Here is a 26636-nt window from a genome sequence, read left to right as displayed (position 1 = left end):
CAAGCTAATATTTATTTTGAAGCTAAATATTTAGCTTGTTAAAAAATCTTTAGTTGTTACAAAATTTATACCTAAGTAAATATTTAGTTTAGAGCAAAATACTTAAAGAAAACTGTCTGCTAGTAAAAATAAATATTTGGCGCTAAATATTTTAGTTATCAAGCTAAATATTTAGTTCCCTTTTCTCTTCCAATCAGTTGGTTCTCGGGTTTAGTTTCCTGGTTGCTTCCAGAAAAGGATCATCAGTTAAATAGTTTCAGATAATATCACATTTAGTCACATTTGCTACAGAAATAATTTCATGTTTATGGTTTCCTCCTTATGTTTGTTATTTATATTTTTCATGTGTTTCCTAAAATTGGAACGGAGGTTTTTGTGCTTTAAATAATTTGTGTATTTTTTTAAAATTAAAATTTAGGAAAACACTTAAACTGCTGCAGGTTTGAATTTAAAATTAGGCCACAGAAAAACATCAATTGGAAAATGTCAACAAAGTCGTCAGAATTTAGGCCATTAGCTCGAAGCGAATCAATATTTCATAATAAAATGCGACTAAGACGGTAAGCTCTGAGAGCTATTTGTGGCCTGAAGACTCCCTGCTGTGTCTCTTTTCTCATGACGAGGTTGTTACCAACGGCGACCGTAAACGGCGACCGGGGAGAGGTGGATCGTGAGCTGCCACCTGGATGCCACCTCCCTTTCTGGAAACAAGGAGTGAGAAGCTGCTAACAAGTTAGCATGTCTGCATGGGTGCAAAGCTGCAGGGACACACACGTAGAAAACCAACACACACACACACAGAGAGAGAGAGAGTGTGTGTGCAGACAGTCTCTCTTTCTCTCTTAGCACTTGTTGTCGAGCGTTTGATGAGATCAGAAGGACGATGCGTTCAGAAACTGTCCGTCTGATTCGGTTTGTGTGTTGAAAAGTAAAAATGTTGGTTTTTGTGGAGTTCAGCTGCTGGGAGCTTCAGGATTCAGGTCCTGACAGGCTCAACAAGAACCGGGGCGAGCCTCCGCCTGTTACACGCTGTTCCTAAACACACCGCCCCGCGCAGCCATCAGCCAGTCCAAAGCATTTCTGACATTTTTTCACCCATCTCTGGTTCTGAAGGACTCTGTTCAGCCTGGAGACGAGACATTTTGATTAAAATGTTTGCTGAACTTTTTAAAATCACTTCTGATCTGATGCTTCAAATCAAATCATTGAGTCTTTCTTGTAATCTGTCAATTCTTCAGACTTTGAGTTTCTAAAGCTAAAGATTTTCACTTTCTTGTTTAGTAACTTATTTCTGACTCATAAATCATTCAGGAATTTAAAAAATCATCTTATCACAAGCATTATGTCTAAACACAACAAATTACTTCATATCAAGATAAAAACAAACATCAAAGCAGCGGACGGTAAACTTCTGCTTATCCGCTAATACGCTAACAGCGGAGCTAATTCTTTGTTTAGCAGTCTTGCTAACTTAGCTTCGCCTAACTAGTTTTTACAGATCAATTCTAAAACGCTACTCTAGTTGTTCCTCCCTTGCCATCAGTGTTTGTCTCTCTCTTTAGCATAAACCTCCAAGTTTATGTTTTATGTTAGTTGAAATGTTTCCAAGTCCAATATGTCTCGTACACGACTTGGACTTGCAGCTTTTAGCTTTCCAGCTCCCAGACTGTGGCCTTTCTAACAGCTAATGTTCATCTGAAAGTCCCCTGACCTAAAAAAAGAAAAACACCATACAGTTCTCTCCAGGAATGTGGTAAATTTATCATATTTATTTAACGACCTGCTCAGCAGGTGGTCGTTATTTTCCCAAAGCGACATCTTGCAGCTTTCATTTAAAATAGGCCACATAATGGGAGAAAAAAACTAAACATAAGTTATTTCTGTTGGTAAGTGAGGCTTTATTTCAGAGCAGCACGTTTAAAAGTAACCTGTGAAAAATTATATTGGCTTGGTGTTAAAAAATCTCTCTCACATTCTTCATTTGTCCTTCCAAACCTCCCACTCACCTCAACCTCCCCTCGTTCCTCGTCAAGGTCTCCCCCCCCGAACGCCGGACCACGACGACAGAACTGGAGAAAAACCCGTCAGTAAGACCGAACTGCACGCGTTTCTGCATTACAGAGCAATTACAGCTTAATGGCTGCAAAGATTCATTATGAACATTCATCCAACCTTTAAATATTTTAGGAGAATACCACTTTAATGAGGAAGCACTTTTCATGTTTCATTCCCACCTGAAAGCCTCATAATATCTCAGTTCCTCTTTTCTCTCTGGGATCTGCCTCCCTTTTCCTTCCTCTGTTTTTAATTCCTTCACATTGATTCTCGTTTAACTTTAACAGTTTGAAATGATCATAAAGCAGAGAGAAGAGAAACTGAAAATTAGGTGAAAATGACGAAAAATAGTCCATATCTATTCACTGTGCATAGAGAGATTTTAAATAAGAACATATTTAATATTTTCATTTGTCTGTGTTAGCTTGCAAGAGTCAAGCTAAGAGCTAACTATACTGAAACTAAGAGTTTACCTACTCAAAGATAGCTTACAGCTAATCAAAGCAAATCTGAAGCTACAGCTACTCAATGTTAGCTTGACAGCTAAACAAAGTAAAACTAACAGCTACTCAGCGTCAAACTGACAGGTAAACTAGCTTAAGTTAACAGATAATCAGATTTAACATAACGAGTCAAAGTAATGCTAACAGTTACCAAATGTTAACTTGACAGCTAGCAAAAATCAAGCTACCATCTAAACAAAGTTAGCTCAACAACTAGTGACAGCTACCCAAAGGTAAGCAGACCCAACAGCTCTGAATGGCAGGCTGGGCTACTCAAATAGCTACTGTGAGTCAGACTAAGAGCTACTCAATGCCTAGCCAACAGCTAATGTGATCCAGGCTAACTGCTATTCAGAGCTAATACAATAGCTATTCACCAATCAACCTAAGAGATGAACTAGGTCAAGCTATCCATAGTTAGATCAACAGCTATAGAGGTAACAGCTACTGTGATAAAAGGTGAAGCTAACAGCTGTACAGAGTTAGCTCAACTGCTAGCAAAAGGTAAGTAAACAACTATTCAGAGCAAAAACAAACAACAACTCAAAGCCCAGCCAGCAACTAATCATGGCTCTGTAGAACAATAACTACAGAAAGTCCAGCCACTGTTGAGAATATCAGAGTCAACCTGAGAGGTAAACTAGCTCAAGCTAACCACTGTCTGGATTTAGATCAATAACTACAGAAAGTCAAGCTAACAGCTAATCAGAGTCAAGCTAACAGCATGAAGCTAATATTCATTTAAAGCAGTGACCATAAATCTTCAACTGAATACAGTGTTGGTATAGCGCTTTAGCATTAGCTAAAGAGATTCTAACTTCCTGTAGCAGCTAGCTGTGCTCCAGTGCTAATGCTAACCTGTATTTATCTGCTTTTACTGAATTTCTAAATGTAAAATTTCAGTTTAGTTCCCCACAAACTGTATGGCAAACCTACCAACCATCCTGCATTGTTGAAATATTAGTTCATGGTGAAGTGATGCAATGTTTAGCTATTACAAAACAGAATTTATAAAACGTTGTAAACACTCTTTGGAGTTTGAGGAATGCTTGGTTCGTACAGGAAACGGCCCGATGATTTAAAGGTCGGTGTTTTTAAACAAATAATGTCACCGCGGAGCAGCAAGCAGGCTACGCTGGCTTGGTTTACAATACGTACAAGTGTATTGGCAGAGTCTGTCACACAGACAAGGAATGGTTGGTTAAATTAAACACAGACACACACACACACACACACACACACACACACACACACACACACACACACACACACACACAGGAGATTCAGGGACCAGATGTCAGGAGGGCAAAGTGTGACACTTGACTGAGAACAGGCCTCGCTGGAGTTTGTGTGTATCTCTGTGTGTGCAGCACTCCATAACTGCATTGATTTTCAGAGAGAACCTACTAACAGGCTGAAACACACACACACACACACACACACACACACACACACACAGTAAAGTGAAGTGAAGGCTTCCCCTTTGAAAACCACATAAGACATGTCTGGACACGCAGGCCGGAGAGCCCTGCAGCTCGCTCTAAACGCATTAAAGGACGCCCATGTGTGCGTCTGCGTTTGTGTTGGAGCCACAGCAGCAATCATCCAAACAAAAATGATTTAAGTTACAAACAGGCGGCTCGTTTTCATTAAGTTTCTCTTTTAAGTAAAAATAGTTTTATGGCCTTTCATGGTCCAAGTCAGTTCAGAAATGTCATAAATATGATCTGGACCAAGTTAGAAAATTACATAAATCAAATCACAAATGTCACAAACCATAATGTTTTTTTTCTTAAAACCCAAAAAGCTGTATGAAAAATAAGTACACCTTTGTTTCTTCCACAGGATTAAATATGGAAAAGATCAGCAAGAGGCAAGCTAAGAGTTTAACTAAGAGCTAATCAGAGTCAACAATTGGACTTATACAAATGGATAATCAAAGACAAGCTAACAGCTAATCAGTCAAGCTAGTAGCTAGTCAAAGACAGGCTAACAGCTACCAAAAGTGAAGCTAACAGCCTATTAGAACTATGCCTACAGCTAATCAGAGTCAACATAACCTAGTTAAAGTTATGCCATCACCTAACCAGTCTCGCTAAAAGCTATGAGGAGTAATGCTAACTGCTAATCATCCACACTAACAGCTCATCAGAGTTATGCTTCTACCTATCAAGTAGCATAATAGCTAATCACTGAAGCTAATAGTTTATAACAGTCAAATTAGCCCGTTTATAACCAGCTGCTGCTGTTCAATTGCTTTTAAATGATTCAATATAATAATAATAATAATAATAATAATAAGTTAATTTTAGCATATTAATAAGATGGAAAGACATCAGACCTTAAAACAACCAACTGGGAAAGTTAAAAATCATCTGGGTTTGTCCCAGTTCATTCTTAAATGTCCAGGAGGCATCAAATATTTTATCAAACGTAAATTTAGCCAATGGTAATGCTTCATTGAGCCACTAGAGGGCACTCCAGCACCTCAGGGGTAAAAAGTAGAAAATAATTAAATAAATAAAAAAGCTTAAAAAATGTCACCAGTTTTTTTGGTTTTATTCTCAATATTAGTAAATTAATTAGCAACTTTTAGGCGATTTATAGCAGAGAGTTTGTGATCCAGTGGTTTTATGCCTAAGGTGTGAGTTTGAGTGTGACCACAGAGTGTGTGTGTGTGTGTGTGTGTGTGTGTGTGTGTGTCTGTCGGACCTGATTACCAGACTCATTACGCCAACAGAGACCAGAACCTGCTGTTTCACATTTCACATCATTATTATTAAGAGAAAGGCCGTCTGGTGCTCACCGCCAAAACGGCAAACAGGAACCGCATTCATGCGCCGCGCTGCACCGCTGCAGCCACCGCAGAGCCTGCAGGTACATGACCTTTGACCCACACACTGATGCGAAAAATGCCCGTGACAATCCTAGAGCCAAGAGCAACTTCCTGTTTTTATCCAAGCTAATGCGGCGCGTTAATTAGAAATTAGCGAACAGAGTCAAAGCAGACCAATCCGGCGGCAGCATCCAGCGCCGACTTAAATGAAACGTTCCTATTGGACGACTTGCTGTCTGTTATGAACATATTTATGGCCAAATTAGATTTTCATTTAATGAATTTAAGACTTTTTAAGGCTGGTAACTTGACATCAAGTCAGGCTGAGGCATCAATGATGTTTAAGAAACACTGCCCCCTGCAGGTGGGAATTAGCATCACTTAAACCAAATGGTTTTCACAATTTCAGCAGAAAATATGTACTAAACTCACAAATACGCATTATTGCACAAAAAAACATGTTAAAAACATAGTCCTGCTTCCACTTCCTGTTGTCTTCTTTGCCGTTTCTGCCAGTAGCAACATTCAGTTGTTCATCACGACTTGTATGATGCAAAAAAAAAATTCCCTGTTTCCATTAAGCAAATTTATTTTCATAATTATACTTTTAACAATTTTACTGTTAATAAAAGTGCAGCTAGTATTGTTAGTAACATTCGCTCAGATGAACATTTACTAGAAAACAGAAGAATCCAACAGCTAGCTAAACTCTGAGGAAAAGCAGTCAGTGTATCAGCAGAGCAGTGGTTTAAACTCCCCATGCATCCAGTGACTGCAGTGATAACAGCAGGTCCAGTTTGTTTCTGTTTGACCCATTTATGAACAATCACACATGGATCCGTGTGAATGTGCAGGCTGCCGGCTGCAGCGAGGCGCTGGCCTGCAGAGCCGACGCCGAGCCGGGTCTGAGCGTGGGACGGATCGGAGAACAGTCACTACTTGTTTTATTGCTTCACCATGAACACCTGCAACGCCGGAGAGGGGGGGCGGCGAGGTCGAGAGCAGACAAAAGGCTTACATCTGACACACAGAGAGAGAGAGAGAGAGAGAGAGAGAGAGAGAGAGAGAGAGAGAGAGAGAGAGAGAGGTATTGTGGGAATGCCTGGGTGTGTGTGTGTGTGTGTGTGTGTGTGTGTGTAGGTCTCAGGTTACATTCTCACAGATCTGCTGCAGAATGAGACATTCAGGCACAACGTGAAGCGTGCATGTTCAAGAAAGATGCAGCAGATCGTTTTAGATCCATTTGGTTACATTTCATCAGAAAAACTGATCAAATAACGATTGATAGAACATTGATCCATTTTATTGGACCAGTTGCAGACTGGACGAAAAACAAGGTGGTTTTCAAAAATGTCTACAAATAAAAATCAGAAAAAGGTCAAAGCATGTTTCAGCAGGAAAGTTTTCACTGAAACAAACAGAAATCACATGTGGGGTTCCCCAAGGCTCGACCCTGGGAACCTTTTATTCTGCATCTAGATGCTCCCACCAGCTCAGGAAATAAGATCAGCTACCATAACTATGCAGATGATGCACAGCTCTATGTTATGATGTCACCAGGTGACCTTTGAACCCATCCAATCACTGAACAGATAAATATGTGGATGTGACAAAACTTTCACCATCTGATCAGAAACAAAACTGATGTTATTATCAGAGAGGAACGATCTAGAGTTATAGATCTAGAGTCTGCAGACAGCTTCAATTATTACAGCTGGAAACTGGAGATCAGGATGAAATCTGGGTTTGGACCTTCAGAGCCACATAAAGACGGTTACAAAATCAGCCTTCTATCAGCTGGAGAACATTAAAGATCTGCTGCTGTTGCCATAGCAACATTACAGACCTCTCAGGTCTTCTGGTTCTGCTCTGCATCCAGAACCAGAACCAAACATGAAGAAGCAGCATTCAGCTTCTATTCACCACAGATCTGGAACAAACTTCCAGAAAACTGCAAAACAGCCGAAACACTGAGTTCCTTTGAAACAAAACTAAAAGCCCAGCTGGTTAGAGCTGATTCTGATTAAAAACAACTTTAACAAATGATTCATTCTAGACTGGATTACTACTGTTTATAATTTATCCTTATTTTGCCATTTAATGTAATTTTCTTTGGTTAATTGTCATTTTAGAATTGAAAGGAAATTTAAAAAATGCTGTACAGATAAATTTAATTTGTCATCTTCTGATTGTTTCTGGCATCCTGATGCCATCCAAACACCGACTTCCTCTCAGGTCGGTCCAAGATGTCTGCCGTGAATAAAAACCAAGTTTTTCCAGTGAAGGAAACAAAATGGCTCAAAGATCAAAAATAAATCTTTGTTGAAAAGCAGCGTTCACTATGAGTCAGGATTACATCTTAAAATCTTTAAACAAATCAATAATTAAAATCTAAAAACACCACAAAGCCTCTACCAAACTTTGGGCTACAAGGCGTTTTGCGTGTTTGTTATTTACGGCTGCTTTAGATATTAAACCCAGATAATGACGGACATTAATGCAAATGTTTTTCTGCAGACGTGGATGTCGCCCACTTCCAAACGACGGTTGTTCCCCATAAAGCTCCGGTGTCGTAAATCTTCTGCCTTCCAAGAACAGCAGCAGGGTTGGAACTTCATAAAGCTGCATTATTGGATAATTGGTTCCTCAAATGGCTTCAAGCTGTCAGAGGACGGCAATCCAACAGGCAGCAAGCCGGAAAATAAGAGAGAAGTGGAAACTCTAAACAGCCATCTAATGTCCTCTTTAACATCCTCTTAACCAAAGGCTAAAACCGCTGAGCAGAGACGGGGTTTCAGCCTCAAGTTATTGCAAACACAAACCTGTCACACAAGACAGATAACAACTAATTCAAAACAGACAAACTCAACTTTTTAAATTAACATTCTGCAGCTTGGATAGCTTTCAAAAACAGCAGCAGATGTCATTCAGAGGCGGGTTTTAACCCGGACAGAGAAGCTTCAGGGCGAGACCTTCGGTTTGGGGCTAAAGCCGTCACGGGGTGAAAGGTCAAGTTGACACCAGGTGTGTTAAACGAACCCGACCCAAAAGAACCGTTCCAGAACCAACAGGCACCTCAAAGCACCTAAACCACAGTCACCCACCTGAACAGACAGTGGGAAGCACACTTATTACCTGCTAATGCGCTAATAGCATCGCTAATTAGTCATGTAGCACTTTGCTAACTTTTAAAATGCTTAACGCACTTAGTTCTTCATCAAGTGATTATTCATAATACATTTAAAAGCAACATTTTACTTAGCTGTTTGGTAAACTAATTATTGACTTCTCGTCAAGTAGCCGTTCATGTTCATGCTTTTATTTTGAAGAGAGTGAAGCAATTTAGCATTTCTGCTCCCATGAATAACTAAAATTAGTGAGACCAAGTCTTAAACACCTATAACTACTGATTTTAATATTTCAAACACTAAATATACCTTAATATGCATTAAACAAACAATGGAAACCATTTTAGCGCTACCACAGAAGCTAACATCCACGATCTTCCTCTTCTAATATCTTGATGGTTCAGCGACTCGGCGCCAAGGAAAATAAATCTGCAGTTACGTTCCAAAGAAAAACCTATGTGAAAAACACAACCTGGGGTTTCCACTGAGTTTCACAAAGTTACCAAACTAAACTGATGTGCAGCATCAAGCAGATGTTTTCAAATGTTTGTTCACAAGAAGAAACTGGAAAAGGTGACGAGATGTTTACAGACTGAACTACAACAAGTTTCTGATTCAGTTTTAATACAAAACAGAAAAAAATTCAGATTTTTGACCAAGTGCTGTTTCCACTGTAGAGGATACACACAATTTAAATTAACTGATTAAAATGAAAAGAATCTTCTTCCATGTTTGAGGAGAAGATGAAGGAGAGAGAAAAGAGGAAAAAAAGAGTAATGGAGAGATGGAGGAAGAGAGAAATGTTTGGAGTGAGGAGCTCCTGCTTTTCAGTCCTGACAGAGTGGAATGTGAGAGAGGAGATCAATGTGGTATCACACACACACACACACACACACACACACACACACACACACACACACACTGCCAGATGTTCATCAGCCAATGAGGAGCCAGCAGCCTGGTCTCCTCAGGTCAACCCGCATGATCCTCACATTCATGTGAATCCGCTCCGTCTCTTTAAATTCTCCTGATCTCTGCCAACCAAACCGAAAACGCAGCATGCTACGCTACGTCCTTTGGGGTCTTCAACACAGAGACATGAGATTTACTAAATCTGCAAACAAATTCCCCTCAGAAGGAAAACCTTTCCATCGTTGGAGCTCCATACGTCCGCCATTGTTTAAGTTTTTATCCACAAACAGGAAGTTTGCCTTTTAACTACATAACTTGGTCAATTTGACCATTTTTACATAATCACAGTCAAACTTGTCTGATTTATTAACGATGTTTGATCTACCAGGGCCGGCCCAAACTCTTTTAGGGCCCTGGGCTGGATCTAATTTGGTGGCACCGCTTCCTGTTTAGACCATCAGCACCAACACAACATTCTAAACTCAGTTACCAAAAGAAACTTTTACTCTCTAGATTTTTCTGAAAAAGAGTTATTGTGATAAATAAATTCTGTCTCAGCAAACTCTCCCCTCCACTGTGGGTCTGCGCCTTACCAGAGGCACCAAACTCGTAAAAAAGTTGAGTAATTTTCTTTTTTGCAACACTTGAAAGTTTGACTAAAACATGCATGACGGTTGGAAACAGCTAATGTCGTCGTCCGTTTTTCACGTCACAACAGCTGTGGGCTCTCTGACTCGGCTGACGTTTTACACCAACATCACTTCCATTCACTCCCACTAGGTTTCAGCTCCGTTTCCAGTAAAAACTGAGTGAATGGTCTGATTAATGTCCCATAATCAACAATAGTATTGATATGACTGTTAGTTCGAGGTTTAAATTTCTCTTACATTTCTGTTTGCTTTGAAACAGAGTAAAGTTAGCTTGATGTTAAACCCAGTGAGTTTAATAAATACAAACTTTAAAATTGTTTCTTCTGTTTCTACAACATTTTGTCCTAATAGATCTCAGAAGATTTATTTCTCATTTTGAAGTTATTTAATGCCGTCTGGTGTTTTGCTTTTAGGGAACTTTTAGCCTACTTCGTGTTGTCAGGCGGTACTCGATAAGTCGGTGTGGCTGGTAAAGTTGAACCTAAGCTGTGATTAATCCCAATTAATTCATGATTTAACAAGGAAGAACTAACTGGAATCGACCAGTTTTTTCTCCATTATTAAACAAAATCATCGTTTGAAAACCACTTCCTGTATTTAGATTTATTCAGGTATTTTCTGTTTGATGTTACAGTTTAACGAATCACAGCACTGCAACAACGAATCATAAAATTAATTCCTAAAACACACAAAACAAAAGAAATAATGAAAAATATGATGGAAATATGGAGGAAAACGTTCAGATTAGCACAAATTTCAGATCCTGCTAATCTGGGTGAATGTTTATGCATGGAGAGAAAACAGGAGAAAGGTGCATTAAATTTGTGTTTCTTATGTTTTTACTCATGCATGTAAAACACACACACACACACACACACACACACACCCTCATGTAGTTTGTCTGGCCCGTCACAGGACCAGATGGCATTAGGGGTGTTCCAGACAATTTACAGACTGTGTGTGTGTGGAAAAGAGGGGGTTGGTAGTGAATTAAATCCACCACACACACACACACACCCAAACACACACACACACCCACACACACACACACACGCACACACACACAGAGAGAGAAACTTGGCAGTGCCACTGAAGCTGCAAGCGCTGCCAAAAAACGAGCCTAAAACAAAAGCCGGGTTGAACCACCGTCCGCCTCGCCCCTCGCTCTGAGCCGGATGGTTCGACCCGCCAAACGAACGAACGAACAGTTCCAACGAGGAACGACGTCTCTGCAGAACGGGTCGGAGTGAGACGAGAGGAAGAAGAACAGGAAGTGTTGGGATGACAATGGAGGAGGAAACAGGATGTTTGGGATTCAGACTGCAGGCTTACAAAAGACTTTATTCACTGACTGATGGGCTGAACTGAAGCTTCATCTTCCTGATCTGGTCCAAATTAAGATGAGTGGAAAAGTAAATCCAACAGCAAAGAAAACAACAGTTTTACTCAAGTTAATCAAGTGGCTTGATTTGCATATTGTGTCTAATACAATTGATGCTTTGGGGGCCAAAACTTTCTCCAGGTGAACAGAAACAAAACTGAAGTTATTATCTTTGGAGGAACGATCGAGTTTCAGTTACTACAGCTGGAAACCAGAGGTCAGGCTGAAATCTGGGTTTGGACCTTCAGAACCACATAAAGATGGTTACAAAGTCGGCCTTCTGTCTCCTGAGGAACATTTACAGGATTAAAAACTCTATTTTCAAAATAAGATCCATTAATTTATCTTTAGTTGCATTGATTTCTGCAACAATGTCCGACTGAAAATAAAATATAAATGAGACAGAGCTATGCTCCACTGACCAGGAACCAACTGAAAATCTGAACACTTTGCTGATCAAACACAATATAGAAATGCATTAGATTTCATAATGTCAATGGAGAACAACACAAGATAAATGAGAAACAAGCTGAAAATAAAACCATAAAGCATTTTTCTGTTTAATAATCCATATATGAAAAAGAAAAATCTTCAGGTTCTGTAACACAGTTTGTTCCATAAAATGTGAAAATGATTAAAAGTTGTAGCTAGCTTAAAGACAAACTGTTGTCAGCATCTTTGTTGTTTCTCATGTAGAAAAGTCTTCAATAATTCCTTCAATATATATTTATATAAGAAATGTAAAAATAATGTGACAAATACAGCAGAAATGGCTGAAAAACACTTTCATTTTCAGTGTTTTTGGCTAATTAGCCACGAGCTAACACTAAATGCTGCGTAGCTGAAATCAGGCATTGGGAGGATTTCAAAGGATCTAATCAATTAAAAGTAGTTTCATAAGAAGAATTTTACTTTTATTTGATTTTTGCAATCCAAACAAAAAGAAAACTTAAATTTTGAATAAAAAATATCTGAAGCATGAATGCTAACAGTTAGCATTTAGCTTTACATTCTTTCTGCCTGGACGTCCAGGTTTAAACGCAGACAGACGATGATTCGAGTTTGAAGTGTGATTTTAGTTCATTTCTGTTGTTTGGTCTTCCTGAGATCACAGAGGAGGAACAGGAAGTGAGGAAACTCAGCAGGAAGACGCATCAAACGCTGAAGGTCAGGAGTAAAACTGGACCACAGCAGAACAACCAAACATCAGAGCAGGACAGGATGTTTGAGTGAAAATACCCCAAAGAGTAACGGCAGAAATCTCAAACCATCTGATGAAAAATCTAAATTCAGTTTCTTTGGAAAGTTGGAATAATAAAAAATAAGACAAATAAAACAGAATTTTAATCCTGAGGCATGAGGGTTTGGCCATGTAACTGCTGACTTTACAGTCAAACTGCCTCCATAAGAAGAACAATCCACACAAAAATCATCAATAAAGATGCTCACAAAGTTTATTATTGGAATGTTTAGTGGAAGGAAAAAGTGTGAACACCAAAATAAATAATGTAGTTGAAATTTTTCCAAACTCCTGAGCATATTGAAGCTGATGACCTCCATGCCACGCCGCACCGATGCAGTTATTCACACAGCTATTATCTTTTCAGTAGGTCCAGATTTCTCTTTTAAAATATATTTTATTGGTTTTATGGATAATATGTTCTCTGTAACCAGTTTACTGGGTGAATGAAGAGGTCAGGCTGTGATTTTCTGCGGTGGAGCACCTCTCCCAAACCCTAAACACACAAGTTTTGACGCTCCCAAAACAAGTTAGCATGTCACCGTCTTTCACCCACTAGCATAAACACGGGCCGCCGCCGCCTCCCAGAATAATCCTGTGCCTGTAATTGGAGTGGTGTTTGTTGCCGAGAGGTGTTGAGCGTCGCTGTAATTGCCAAGCAGGCGGTTTGACGTTCCCTGTCTCTTTATTTTTTAAGGACCGGGTAATTAGCCGCCGGAGCCACCATCACAAGCGAACAGGTGTGGGAACCAGCAGCCGCTAACGCGCGCGCTGCGGCGCCGCCGGCACCTCGCCGACGTCACGGACCGACCGCGGCGGCGGCGAGGAGAGCCGGCGGCTTCACCAAAAGGCTGGGAGCTGAAGATCAGCGCGATGCGTGGAGGTGAGGCTGAGTGCGGCGAGGAAACGAGCAGATTGTGAGGCAGCAGCGACAGAAAAGACACCTGTGAATGCAGCTAATAGCTCAACAAGAGCCGCCACCGCCGCCGCCGTGGAAACCGACATGTTTGCCTTCTTCTAATCAGCTCCAAACAGCAAAGTACAGGGTGATGTCATTAGGTTTTCAGGTATTTCAGATAATAAATCAGTTCTAATGAATGAACAGAAATGTGATTATGGAGCAGAAGAAGAATTCAGGAAATAAGTTAATCATCTGTGTTTGTCTCCTGAAATCTGTCATGAGGTGCAAAGAGAAAAACCTGCTTCAGAAAAACTTTTCTAATTACAGGTAGGATAACAAAGAAAGAAAATAAGTACACCCTCACTGCAGCAACAGCGAGGCGGGAAGGCCTCAGCAGTGACCTTAGAAACTGAGGAAACTTCACTGAAACAAGGCGACAAACGCACCAAACTTCAGATTATTATTAATTATTAGAAAATAATCATCCAACTTGAAAACAAAACTGGAACGGACTCAATGTTCTGCTCTTTACGTGTTTTTTGGTGTCCATTCCTGATACACCTGAATGAGTGATTTCCACTCTGTGGGTTAGTGGGGCTGTTGTCAGTCGGTTGCTATGGCAACAGGTGTGCTTGAACAGTAAAGTCCACAAAGTGAATGAGAAAGAAAAGCAGAATACGAGTGTCTTCATCTGTTTTTCTGTTATTTTCCCCTTTGCTGTGGCGAACCGCAGCCGCTTTCATTTCTGAAAGTTCAACAAACAACAAAAACTGGACCATTCATATCAATATAACATATATATAACAAATTATCGATCCTACAGCTGCAATTATGAACCTCCCTCACACATTAATAAAGTCTCATTCATTAATTCAATTATGTAAAATGAAATTGTCCAGTTTAAAGGAGAAAATGTGTTTTACATAGCAAAACATTGGCGATTCTCTAAGCTTTAATTTAAGCCATATTGTTTAGAAATCGGATAAGAAATAATGAAGTTACAAGCATTTTTGTGACAGACGGTCCATGACTCAGCGCCTCGCTATAGCGGCTAACAGGCTAGCCGCTAGTTAGCTGTTTGGCTAACCGTTAGCTCTAACACACAGGGCGACATTATTCACGTAAAAGTCCGACTCCACACCGATATCCGTAAACTTCTAACCTCCGTTTTCCTTGGTCTGTAACCGGAGGTTTAATTAATCCAAAAAAAAGAAAAACTTACAAAAAACAGCGTCGATGCCACCCGGAAATAAACACGCAGCCACGAACCGGAACCGGAAGTCCGTCCTGGTCCGGTATTTTTATAAACTTTATTTTCTACCAGAGAAGCGCGTGGGTTTTGGGTGATTAATTGTACAATTAATCACAATGTATGCCATAAAATAAACTTCTCATTTAGTAGTACTAATATCGCTGCTGCTTTGTTTATTTAATATATAAAAATAAATAAAACTGAAGTGATTTTATGTGGTTTTTGTTCCTCCGGCTCCCTTGTGGAAGTTAAATCGGATAAAACTTTCCCTTTTTCACGTGGAAGCAGTGATTTATGAATAAATATTTAGAAACACTTTACAGTCAGTGTTAAATTTAACTTGAGGATAAATATATTCCCTCTGCAGGTATCCATGCTAAAGTAGTGAATGCATAGGAATGAGAAACCTTACAAAACCCAAAAATGAAAAACAAAACAGATTTAAAATGTTAAATTTGACTTGATTTTAAATGACTGTTGAGCCTGAAGTGGGAACTAAAGTTAGGAATACAAAAAAACAGATTTGAAACATTAAATTTGACTTTATGAGTTTAGAGCCTGAAGTGGGAAGTGAGAACAACAACAAAGAAAAGATAAAAAAAACTAAAAACAGGTTTAAGATATTAAGTTTGACTTGATTTTGGAGCCTGAAGTGGGAAGCAAAGAGCACAAAGAACATAAAAAACTGTTAAAATAGATGTAAAATTTTAAATTTGACTTGAAGTAAAACAATTTGAAAGCCTAACTAAAGCTAGAAGCCCAGAAAACAAACATAAAAACCAAGTAAAAGACATTTAAAGTGTAAAGTTTGGCTTGTTTTGAAATGATTCTTGAGCCCAAAGTGGAGCTAAAGCTAGCAGCTCAGCACCTCTGGGCCTCATCTTGGGGGAAAACATCTGGCTGCCGACTCGGCGGCGCGCCGGCCCGGCGGAGCGCCGCTCTCCTGAGCTTAAGGAAGAAAACCGTCGGCTGCGATCAGAGCTCACAGGCGCTAACCTTGAAATCACTGCCTTTATTAGTAAAGTCATTATTAGCATTAGAAAAGCAAATGGGGCTAATAATATTTGCCATTATAGCTAAAAACGCCTATTAATCCCTAATCCAGGCACAATTAGGAGCATGGCTGGGTGTTTTTGTGAGCCGTTCTGCACCGCCATGCCGGGGAAAATGAGACAATTTAGCAGCGAGCGGCGGCGGGGGGCGAGGACTGCTCTATTCTGAACGCCGTGAGCCGCGGCGGCGTTGAGTGACGGGCGGAACGGAGCCACATTTCACCAGATAAAGACAGGAGGGCGGCGGCGGGGGCGGCGTTATCGGCCTCCGAACAAGTGCATCAAATCAAACGGAGAGGGGATGTTATTAGAGCAACCCCCTTTCTGCCCCGCTGCCAACTGTGACTTAATAAGCTATGCCAATTAGGGGAACAAAAATCAGGCACGCCATCGGGCCGCGTGCGCCCAGATTCCCCCGCTAACGCGTGACGCTCGCTGGCGGGCGACGCGTTTGTCTTTAAGGTTTCGACGAGGAAAAGAGAAATGAATGGAGTGAAATCCACTGAAAGGAGCGGATATTTATAAGCATTAATACATTCAGAGCAAATAATACAAACTCCAACACTGAGACTGACGGAGAAAGAGCATTGTTGGTGCTGTCAGGGTGGAAGCGCAGCAGTTTAATCCGCTTTACTGCAGCACGGCGACGGTCTCTGGCCTCGGTTACCGACTCCGTCAGAATGAGCTGCCACCAGTTTTACGACTAAAAACAGGAAAAGTTTCATCAGAAACAGGAATCGGTAAAAATAAACTCCACTGTGACGCATGGCGGTGGCAGTATCATGCTGCGGGACAGAGTTTACGGAAAAGGAGGAAAATCTGAAGAAAATCTGAGCTGGAGGTTCAATTCCCTGAACAGGAAGCCAGAGATATTATGGGATGGATCAAGTAAAAGCTGATTCATGGGGTAGAACGGCCTAGTCAAAGTCCAGACCTGAATCCTAAAGAGAATCAGTAGGAGACTGATGTTCTCAGATGTTCCCCAACCTGTCTGAGCTGAAGATGATCAACAGAAATAGGAGAAACCAGTGAAAACCTGCAGAGGAAGAATGAGACAGAGGCACTCCGCACTAAACAGATTCACATAGAAAACTATGAAGAAGCAACTTCAACATTCTGGTGGACGGATGGACGGTGGTTCTGATCCGGTCCATCCCCATCAGAACTTTCTCTCGTCTCTTTCGTTTCTTCTCTTCCATAAACCAGTGGATCGTTTACTTCTGTTTCCATGGTTTCCGCTCCGCTTGGTTTGACCTCTGACCTCTGCAGCTCTTCCTGACCTGGACTCCCAGCAGATCTAGAACATTCTGCAGTGTCCCGGTGAAACCAGGAAGGACGAGAGGCGGCGGTTCTGATGGACGGCGTGAAGCCAAACGGCTTCATCCAGGAGATTACACACACGCACACACACGCACACACACGCACACACACACACACACACACACACACACACACACACACACATAAAGAAACACTCTGTGTCTTTATCTTTCCAGGGATGATCCCAAAATAAACAACAACGCTGAAATCTCTCAATAATTAAAGCTCCTAATCCACTTCCTGGTTGGCGGTGAACGTGGGCGCCGCCGCCGTGGGCCGCACCGCTCGCTCGCCCCTCGCTCGCCCGTGTTTGGAGGCCTTTGTGCGGCGGGGAGTTTCTGGCCCGGAATGAAGGCGTTAATTCAGAGGGAAGCTGTCATTTGGGAATCCAATCTCATCAGGAAACAAGTCGCTCTTTGTGGTTTATTCATTAGCCTGGGCCTGATTTAGCTTAGCATCCGACATGTTTTCACCTCCGCTTCACGGCTTTCATTTAAACGCTTCAGCAACAATGTGCAGATTTTCAGACAGAAATGACAGCAGAGGAAATGAAAGGAGGAATGAAGGCTGTGAACGTTTGTGGCTAAAACTGGAATAAAATGATAAATTAACAGAAAACGTCAGAAATTAATTATATTTTCTCCTTTAGTCGAACAAATCAGAGTAAAACCTCCATACACATTTACTAGAAATGATTTTTAGCTGCAAAAACAGAAACTGGAGCATTTTTTAAAGTGCAAAAGCCAAAATATTAATAAAGAGCTTAATTTAAAAAAAGAAGAAAAACATCCTGCTCTGGAAAAATAGAAATGCATAATAAATACATATTTCCATCCATCCATCCATTTTCCGTTCACCCTTGTCCCTAATGGGGTCGGGAGGGTTGCTGGTGCCCATCTCCAGCTACATTCCGGGCGAGAGGCGGGGTACACCCTGGACAGGTCGCCAGTCTGTCGCATAAATACATATTTTAAAAATGTAAATAAAAAAAAAATCTTTAAAAAATGCCACTTTGGACCACAAACTCAAGTTAACTATGCTAAGGTGGAAAGATAAGTAAATAAAAACTATAAAAATATTTTTGCAATTATATTTATACAAAATATCAATTAATAAAAAAAATAAAAGGTAAATACATTTTAAAATTCCCACTTTGCGTCAAACAGACGTGTTAACAACGTCAGGGTGGAAAAACATCAGCAAGAACCCCGGAGCTGCAGCCGCCCATCAACCTGGGAAGGGTCAAAGGTCATCTCCAGGTTACCTGCAGTTCATCATTCCCCAGAGGAAAACATCTCAGACCCCATGCTGTTCTTTCATTATTTTAATGAAATATTTTGACTTGCTGTACGACATATTCTTGTATTATTATGACTATTTTTCCTTCCACTCAACTTTCCACCACCTACACTTGGCTACATCACCCTGCAGTTTGTCAATAACTGATCATTTTCATTGATCTAATTAATCAGAGAAACTGACTTGGATTACTCAAATAAATTCCCTTTTTGCTCCAAGAAAGATATTTCTCAAATTAAGTGAAAATCGTAACCAAGGCAGATTTTTAATTCAGATGTTTCTTCATGCGTTTAACTACGGATAAAAAGCCAAAGTCATGTCTGAAAGGTGTGAAGGACCCCGATTGTTCTGGGCCTGTCCCAGCCTCTGGCCGCGCCCCGGCGGTTGGGAACCCCAGCCTGGTGGTTGTGTGAGCCTACAGGGCTCTAATTAGCTGCATTCACTAACAGCAGCCGGCTCATCAAAATGCCGAGGCCTGCAGAAAGCCACAGCGGGGGTGGCAGGCCGCGCGTGTGTGTGTGTGTGTGTGTGTGTGTGTGAGAACCAGGGCGTGATTTGTCCAAGGAGAGCGGTGCACGTATGTTTGTCTTATACAACCATGTGAATCAAAATTAAAGGAACATTCCGGTTATGAGTTAGAGAACCTCGGGCCCAACAGAACCGAGCGAGAGAGAGAGAAAAAGAGAGAGAGAGAGAGAGAGAGAGAGGGCGAGCGAGCTGCCAGATCCGTAAATTTGTCGTCTTCCCTCCGATCTGCATTCACGGCATGGGAGCAGACAACCTCTCCGAAAACAACAACCAGGCACATCGGCGCGGTAAACAAAGGCGACACCTCGCCGTCCCTCTGCTTCCCAGCCAAGAAACAAAATGGCTTCCGAGCTTCGCTTGGAGGCAGAGCGCCAACAAGACGACCCGATTCGCTGCTGATGGGACGTTAGAACAGGAAGTGTGGAGTTGGACCAACGGGCGGCAGAGGAAGACTTTAATGATTTCTGATCACAGAGAAATCCAGTTATTATTAATTCTGTAGCCATGACGGAATATTTCAGATTTAATGCTAACATGTTGCAGCAAAAATTACAAATATTTCACTGTAAAGCTCGGTGGTGGAGCGGCGATGATACGGGCTGTGTTCATCTGTAATCTATGTTCAACAGGCAAAACAAAACAAACATCAAACACAGCTAACACCTTAGCTAATGCTAACTCCATTAGCTACAGACCTCATCTGAACCCATTAGCTTAGCCTCACGCCAACTGATGCTAAACCTCAACCATTTCCTATATCATCTGATGAGTTTTACTTTTCAGTAAAACTTTAAAGATATCTGTTTATCTCTGCTCCTCTAGCTGTTAGCTACATTAGCTAGAGCTAACGATTAGCCAAAGCTATGTTCTTTAGCTGGAATAGAGTCTGACTCCATGAACAAAGTTTCTAATAAATGAATGTCGAGTGTAAAGGTTGGGGTGTTTGGATTGAGTTTAAAATACTTTAGATTTTATTAATGGCTAAAAAATAAATTAACTTTATGTCTGAGCTGAGAATGAGTTAGCTAGTGAGCGCTAATATGTGGAAAAACTGTTTTGGTAACAGAAACAAGCTTTAAATCTAATCACACTTTGTTTAACACATGAAGGGAACATAAAATTATTTAAAGGTTTTTAAAGGAAAATAAATTCTGATTAAATAAGAAAACCAGCAAACAGAAGGTTATAAATATGACAATTTTTATAAAGATTGGTAAACACTGGAAGCAAGGATGGAGCCAAATCATTTCCTTTCACTTAAAACAACTTAATTACTAAATTAGGTTTATGGTAACTTCTACTGGTTCTACTGGTAGGATTTACCAAACACGTCCCATAACTGCAAACCAGTTAGACACCATGTAGATCTGATCTTGGTTCCCAACAGGTACTAAAGAAATTCATTTAAGTTAGAAAAACATGTTTAAGATCCATATGGGTCCCATTTTTACCCACAGTTCTGTATCAAACCAGTTGCCTACAGACTGACCCAACATCTCATCTGGGTCCCAGTTCCTACCAGTATGGGGTTCAAATCTGCAGAAAGTTTGGCAACTTTTCTCATCCACGTTAAAAATATTGGCCATTTCAGATCAATAATTCTCAGAATGGAAGCCATTTTGTTCTCCCAGTATTTTCTACCCATATGGGTCCCATATATAATGGTTCCCACAGCAGATCTTGGTAATAAACTCCGATTGTTTTCTGCTACTAATGAAATGCGACTACAGATTTCTGTGTGAACGGTTTACGACCCCAAAGCTTCCCGCTGACGTCACGCAGCAGCGCTCCGTTTTTACCGAGTCATCATGGCCGCCGCCGCCTACCGATCCATTTCTAACTCATTCAGAGACAAAAAAACAACACAAAACTTTCAATCTTTAAAAATCATCATTTACGATTCAGTTCCACATGTGGAACTGGTTCAAATTAGATGTTTTGGGGAGTGAAAAGATCAGAACCGAGCCGTGAAAAAGTCGTATTTGGGTCACATTAGGCTGTTGTTTTCACCTAAATGCTGCCTGGATGCCGTCCCACAAATACAGCAGGCTGGCATAGTGTGGATTTTATAAATCAGCAAACAATTTATCTTCAAACTGCATGAATATAATCGTAAAAGTTCAGGTTTTTGATTCCTTAACGCCATCAGCTCCTGCTGCTGTCAACAGTCTGAACAACAACAAACTGCGTTTCATGGCTTCTTCTGTCACATTTTCCAGCTTTAGACCTTAAAAGCATCAACACACAAACATTCACAAAAAAACAAACGGCACCAACCACCATCAAAAACAGCAGAAAGTGGCAACAGAAGAATAAAATGAGTGAAAAAGCTGCGATATGAGAAACTTTACACTGCATGTTGAAAATCCACAGCTTGTTTCTTTGCTTTTGAACCCAAACAATGAATGTAATCACCAGAGTTATGTTCCGATCTCAGCAACACACAGCGGCAGGAAAGGATAAGAGCAGCAAATCAGAAAAACAGGAAATCTCCATGAGGAGCGAACATGAGCAACAGCGTTTACGCATCACAGCAAAATTAAAGACAATACGTATAAACACCTTGGGGTTTTGGTCAGCCTTGGACGTAACACTGAAAATGTGCTGCAAACACAGTCTGAGCAAAAACAACACAAACCTCCAGTCAAAAACTAACCAACAAGTTCTAATAGTTACTCTGTACATCTACTCTAAAGACTTCTTCAGCATAAAGAAGCAGCTCATTTCTCAGCAATGCCTACAAGACGCTCCAGTAGAAAACCCAAACATTGCAGGAATATTCAAACAGCCATCAGCGAGCAGGTGTAGGGAAGGAGAGAGGATGGAGGAAAAGGAAAGGATTAGGAGGAAGTAGAAGAAGAGAGGAAGGGGGGTGATGGTGACGTACTTGAGCCGGAGAAATGTCCGCTCCCCAGGGAGGTGGGTCCGTTCTTTCCACTGCTAACAGGAGGGGAAAACATCTACAAGACAAACAGAGAACAGATTACCTCTGAGAGCACTGAAACACTGCAAACAGCAAGAAACATCTCTACAGTCACATCACTGCACTGTGGCATGAAACGCTTCACTCCAAAACATCCCAACTGCAGCTGGACGTCAGCACATCTGCTGCCTTTTCTCAGGTCATCTTCATGTTTTAAATAGTTTTGTCTTCATATAATGACTTGGACTGGCTTTGATCATCAGGCAGCGTCACTTAATGTCCTAATTAATGCATGATTGGGGTTAGTTTTATAAACCTTAGTCTTCATGTCACAGGGATGTTTCACATCAAGTCAAAAAGGCTCAGTTAAAGTCTAGGATCGGCTCTCAAGTCCAATCTAACAACTCAAAAGTTATAAGTAAGTATAAGGTAGGAGATCTGACACGTTGTCAAATGTCAACTGGAAGGTCCACCACTGACTGCGAGTCAAATCTTACACCAAGAGTGTCAAAGTCTTGAACCAGGTCTTGATTCTGGCCAATTAAGTCCAAAGATACTGTGGGTATGTGAATCATGAGGAACAGTTAATGTTTAAGACGTCAGACATCTCAACTCAAGACCAACCAGTACAGTAGTTTGAGGGTCCAACAACTGTTTATGTCCATTATTCACTCAAGATTGACAACATCTGCCTCACAGCCAACATCTGGTACAATCAAGTGCCATAACAAGCAACTCCAGGGCCATGAAACTGCAGAGCAAGTCCAATATCAAGACGTTGCTTGGAGGATCCTTAGTCAAGACCAGCAACACCCAACTCTGTTGGACCCTGAAACTAAGGTTAGCTCAAGATAAGGTCGGATAAATTAAAGTCCTAAATCAATAGGAACAGGAAGGTCTATGGCACAGAAACTACAAGTCAGTCTAACAGGTACAACACCAAGAGTGATTCATCCAGAGTCAAACTATTGAGACCTCAGGTTTGGTTCAATACGTCCACAGTTACAGTTGACAAGTCCATGGTAGAGAAAGAGAAATGTCAAGACAAAGACAACATGTCCAGAGTCCAATCCTCGCTAAAGGAAGGTAGCTTCCAGGTCCAACAAGCATAAAGTTATAAGCAAGTCCAAGGTAAGTCACAGCAGCAGCCTGACAAACCAAACCAAGACTAGCATGCGAGTCTCAGGCCCTGAAACTGGATTTCCACAGCGTCACATCAAAAACCATGATCTTATCTGGAATGAAATGCTTAGTCAACATTAGCTACATCGTGGTTTGGGCTGTTTAGTCCAATATGAATATAAATACAGTGAGTGAGTCCAAGACAAGGTACAACAGTTCAACAAGTCAATGAGTTTTAAACCCAGACAAAGAATCCAGACGATTTCAAGATCTGGTTAGAAAGTCTGAAGAACACAGAGACTCACAATACGGCCAGCATTTAGTTTCTGACCTAAGACTTGGTACACATCAATGCCAGGTCATCCAGATTCAAGTCTTAAGTCAAGATGAGTAACATCCAAGTCAGGCCCCACGTAGCAAGTCCCAAATAAAGACCAACAGGTGCATCCTGAGAGCCAATCCTGCCCCAAGTCCAAGTCCTGTCCAGAGACAAACGGTATGGTGAGTAAACCCAAAGCAAAGAACAGATCATGTATAAAAATGGCAGGATCAGTCGAGTCCACCTCAAGACTAATGGATCCAGAGTCAAATCCCAACTGAGTCAGGTTCCAAGTCCAATCCAACGAGTCCAAAGTTATGGTGAAACCAAGACTCAAGATCTGAATCTCGGTCTATACAGAGTAACGCCACGACCGATTAATGCAGACACACATTCTTAATCAAGACAGTTACCTCCAAGTCAAGTCTTTAAAACTGACACCAAGTCAGAAGTAGTCAGGTTCCAGGGTACAAGTCACCTAGTCCAAGTCCAGCAGCAGCAGTACCGCCTCATTTACAGGCAAACCCGAAATGGTGACTTTATGTTTACGGAAAATGGGTCCAAAGTTCTTCATGCATCCAAAGTTCAACATCAACACTTTCTTATACAGAGGCAAATCCAAACACCAGGTCCCAGAATTATCCAGTCAGGTCCCAACTCCTAAATCTAGTCAGGTCAAAGGTCTAGTACACCAAATCAAAGACTAGATGAAACTAAAAGAGCGACCAGTAAATCCACGATGGAAAACCTCCAAACACAACATGAAGTCTGATTTATACAAGTTACGATCCCCAAGTCAGGAACATGTCAAGGCTACAATGGTTAAGACTTGTCTTATGCCTACAAGTCTCTTTATTCAGTTAAATTCAAGGTAAACAGTCAGGAAACCCGATTAGCTTTTACTACGAGACGGGTCACCTAGTCAAAGATCAAGTCCACAAAGTTCAATCAGTTCATTTTGTCTAAAGAAGCCAAAAATCTAAGAGGTTAGAAAGTTGGGATTGTCACGAGTTTGTTGGTTTGAAGCCGGAAAGTTTGGGAACAAGTCATCTCAAACTCAAGGATTTCCACATCAAGGTCGAGTCTGAATGTTTGTCTCGTCTGAAGACTTTTTAAAACAAAAACACGTGGAGCAGGTCGTCCATCCTACAACTTTGAGCCGAGTCTCTGGTCCAACAGCCGAACCAATGACCTCTGAAATAATTCACTCAGGTGTTTCAGGATGAGGACAGACTCGACTCTCTGACTCGTTTCGATCAACGCCCAGTCATCATAAAGAGACAAAAACACAGGAGGAGTAAAACTAGTTTTCAGGAGTCACTTTGGACGAACGTGCCGGTTTATTCTGGAGTGAAGCGATCCATTTCAGACTGAACGTTGCAGAAAACCATCACACCTAGTCACCACCTGCTCTAGACATGTACAGCAGAAACACGAGCCGAGTTAAAGCGGCGACACGGCTGGCGCCCTGACGGAAAACTCCACGATTTTCAGGAGAAATGTGGGAACGCGACTGTTTTAGTCGTTTTTCTGGTGGGGATGAAAAGATGATAATCTGGATTATCAGCGTCTCCATCGATAAACGGCTGTGAGGCACCATGAAGGCAGATCATCGCATAAATTAGAGAGGAGGCTGGTTTTAGCTGCTGCTGCTGCCCTCCTTTGTTTCAACGCGCTGACGAAGGATGCTGATCCAATTTAACAAAAACACAGAAAATAAAAACTACGGCACCAGAAATCCTCTAATTCACATGTTAGATATGAAGTTTGTCATTAATCTGACGGGTTTTTGTGACGCAGGAGGATGTTGCAGAAACACGAGGATAACAGGAAAAAAGTGGGAGAATTAGAGGAATAAACGGTGATGTTTAGATTACAGTGATTTTATTACTTTTATAAGCAGATTTATTGGGACCTGCTGCAGACGGAAACAAGAACATTCAGTTTTTAACTCTTTATAATTAACATGAAAAAACTCTTTCATTTCTTTACGGTTTTTAACAATTAATTAGTCAATTTGTGGTGAATTTGAAAAATGTAAAATAATTTGTGGATATTTCTCTACATATTTTCCTGCAGGCCTCGTTCTATTTTAAAGGGGTAATTTTAAACATTATTTATTAAATCTCTTAAATTGCTTTTTCTTTCCGATTTGCATCCGGACGTTTCATAATCTGAGCTTTTTCCTGCGAGCTGCGGCGCATTTCTGGGTATTTCAGTTTCTCTTTTCCCTCCTCCTCACTAAAGTTGCTCCCAGAGGGGGAGAGGCGCAAAAAAAAAAAAAAAAAAAAAAAAACATGGCAGAGAGCTGGGGGACTCTATTTCCTGTCCGTCAAGTTCAAAACACAAGCTGTTCATCACAAACAGAGAGGAAGAAATTAAAAGTTTGGAGAGATAAAATCCTGCTGGGTTGTTTTTTTTTCATGCATTTTGCAAATCCAGCATCGATCATTTCTATCCTGCTGCAGAAACTAAGTAAAAATCAGAATAAATCATCAGGCGACACATGAACAGGGAGAAAGAAAAGGACTTAAAATGAGATATACTACCATGGATGTTGGGAACATTTTCAAATCGCTGTTTGGCATCTACAAGACAACAAAATTACTGATGCAGCATCACAATTGTCTGCACACACACACACACACAGGCAAAAAATCAAATTCAAACAACAATATATGCACAGAGTTTGTTTCTGTAAGAGCAAGTTACTCCAAACAACAGAAGCATCAGAAGTTAAAGTCAGAGCTCCGCAGCGGCGCCGAGCCGCGGCAGCCGGCGGCCGGGGAGGCGCGTCTCCTTACCGCGCTGAAATCCAGCAGGTCGCTCAGCTCCTTGTCCGTCCCCAACGCGGCCATCCGCTGCTGATGATGGTGCATTTTAGCTAAATCACCTACAAACATGGACACAGCAGACGGACAGAGAGATGGAGAGGAGACAGGAGGGGGGAAGAGGAGAGGAAGAGGAAGAGGAAGAGTAGAGGGGACTCTGTGCGCACCGGGTCGCTTCTTCTGCTTTTTTTTCCCTCCACAGCGGAATAAATCCAGAAAAACGAGCGCGGAGCCGCGACCAGCGGGGCTAGTTCGGCTTCATCCTCCGAGCTGCGGCTCGCTTCAGTCCCGGTTCCTGGTTTCTGGCAGCAGGAAATAAAACAAACTGACAGGAAATAAAAAGAAGAGAAGAGGGGAGTGTTTTCGCGTGTTTCCCCCCCTCAC

General features: G+C 41.2%; 1 protein-coding gene across 6 annotated transcripts in view; it reads right to left on the bottom strand.

The window, feature by feature from the left end:
* tcf4 (transcription factor 4) overlaps positions 1–26636 on the bottom strand; it is a 176311-nt gene extending 149675 nt beyond the window's left edge. For 2 of the 6 annotated variants that reach the window (XM_028024561.1, XM_028024557.1), the window contains exons 1-3: positions 26226–26636; positions 25971–26009; positions 21945–22017 (exon numbers count right to left, since the gene is read on the bottom strand). In XM_028024561.1, the coding sequence (XP_027880362.1) occupies positions 21945–22017; positions 25971–26009; positions 26226–26324 (211 nt within the window). In that variant the 5' untranslated portion in view covers positions 26325–26636. The remainder of the gene's footprint in view (positions 1–21944; positions 22018–25970; positions 26010–26225) is intronic. The other 4 variants (XM_028024558.1, XM_028024563.1, XM_028024560.1 and 1 more) reach the window with 4 other exon arrangements.

This window comes from Xiphophorus couchianus, chromosome 8 (genome assembly GCF_001444195.1).
Source record: "Xiphophorus couchianus chromosome 8, X_couchianus-1.0, whole genome shotgun sequence".
NCBI lineage: Eukaryota > Metazoa > Chordata > Actinopteri > Cyprinodontiformes > Poeciliidae > Xiphophorus > Xiphophorus couchianus.
The sequence above is the reverse complement of the archived record's forward strand: the minus strand, read 5'-3'. Positions and strand labels throughout refer to the sequence as shown.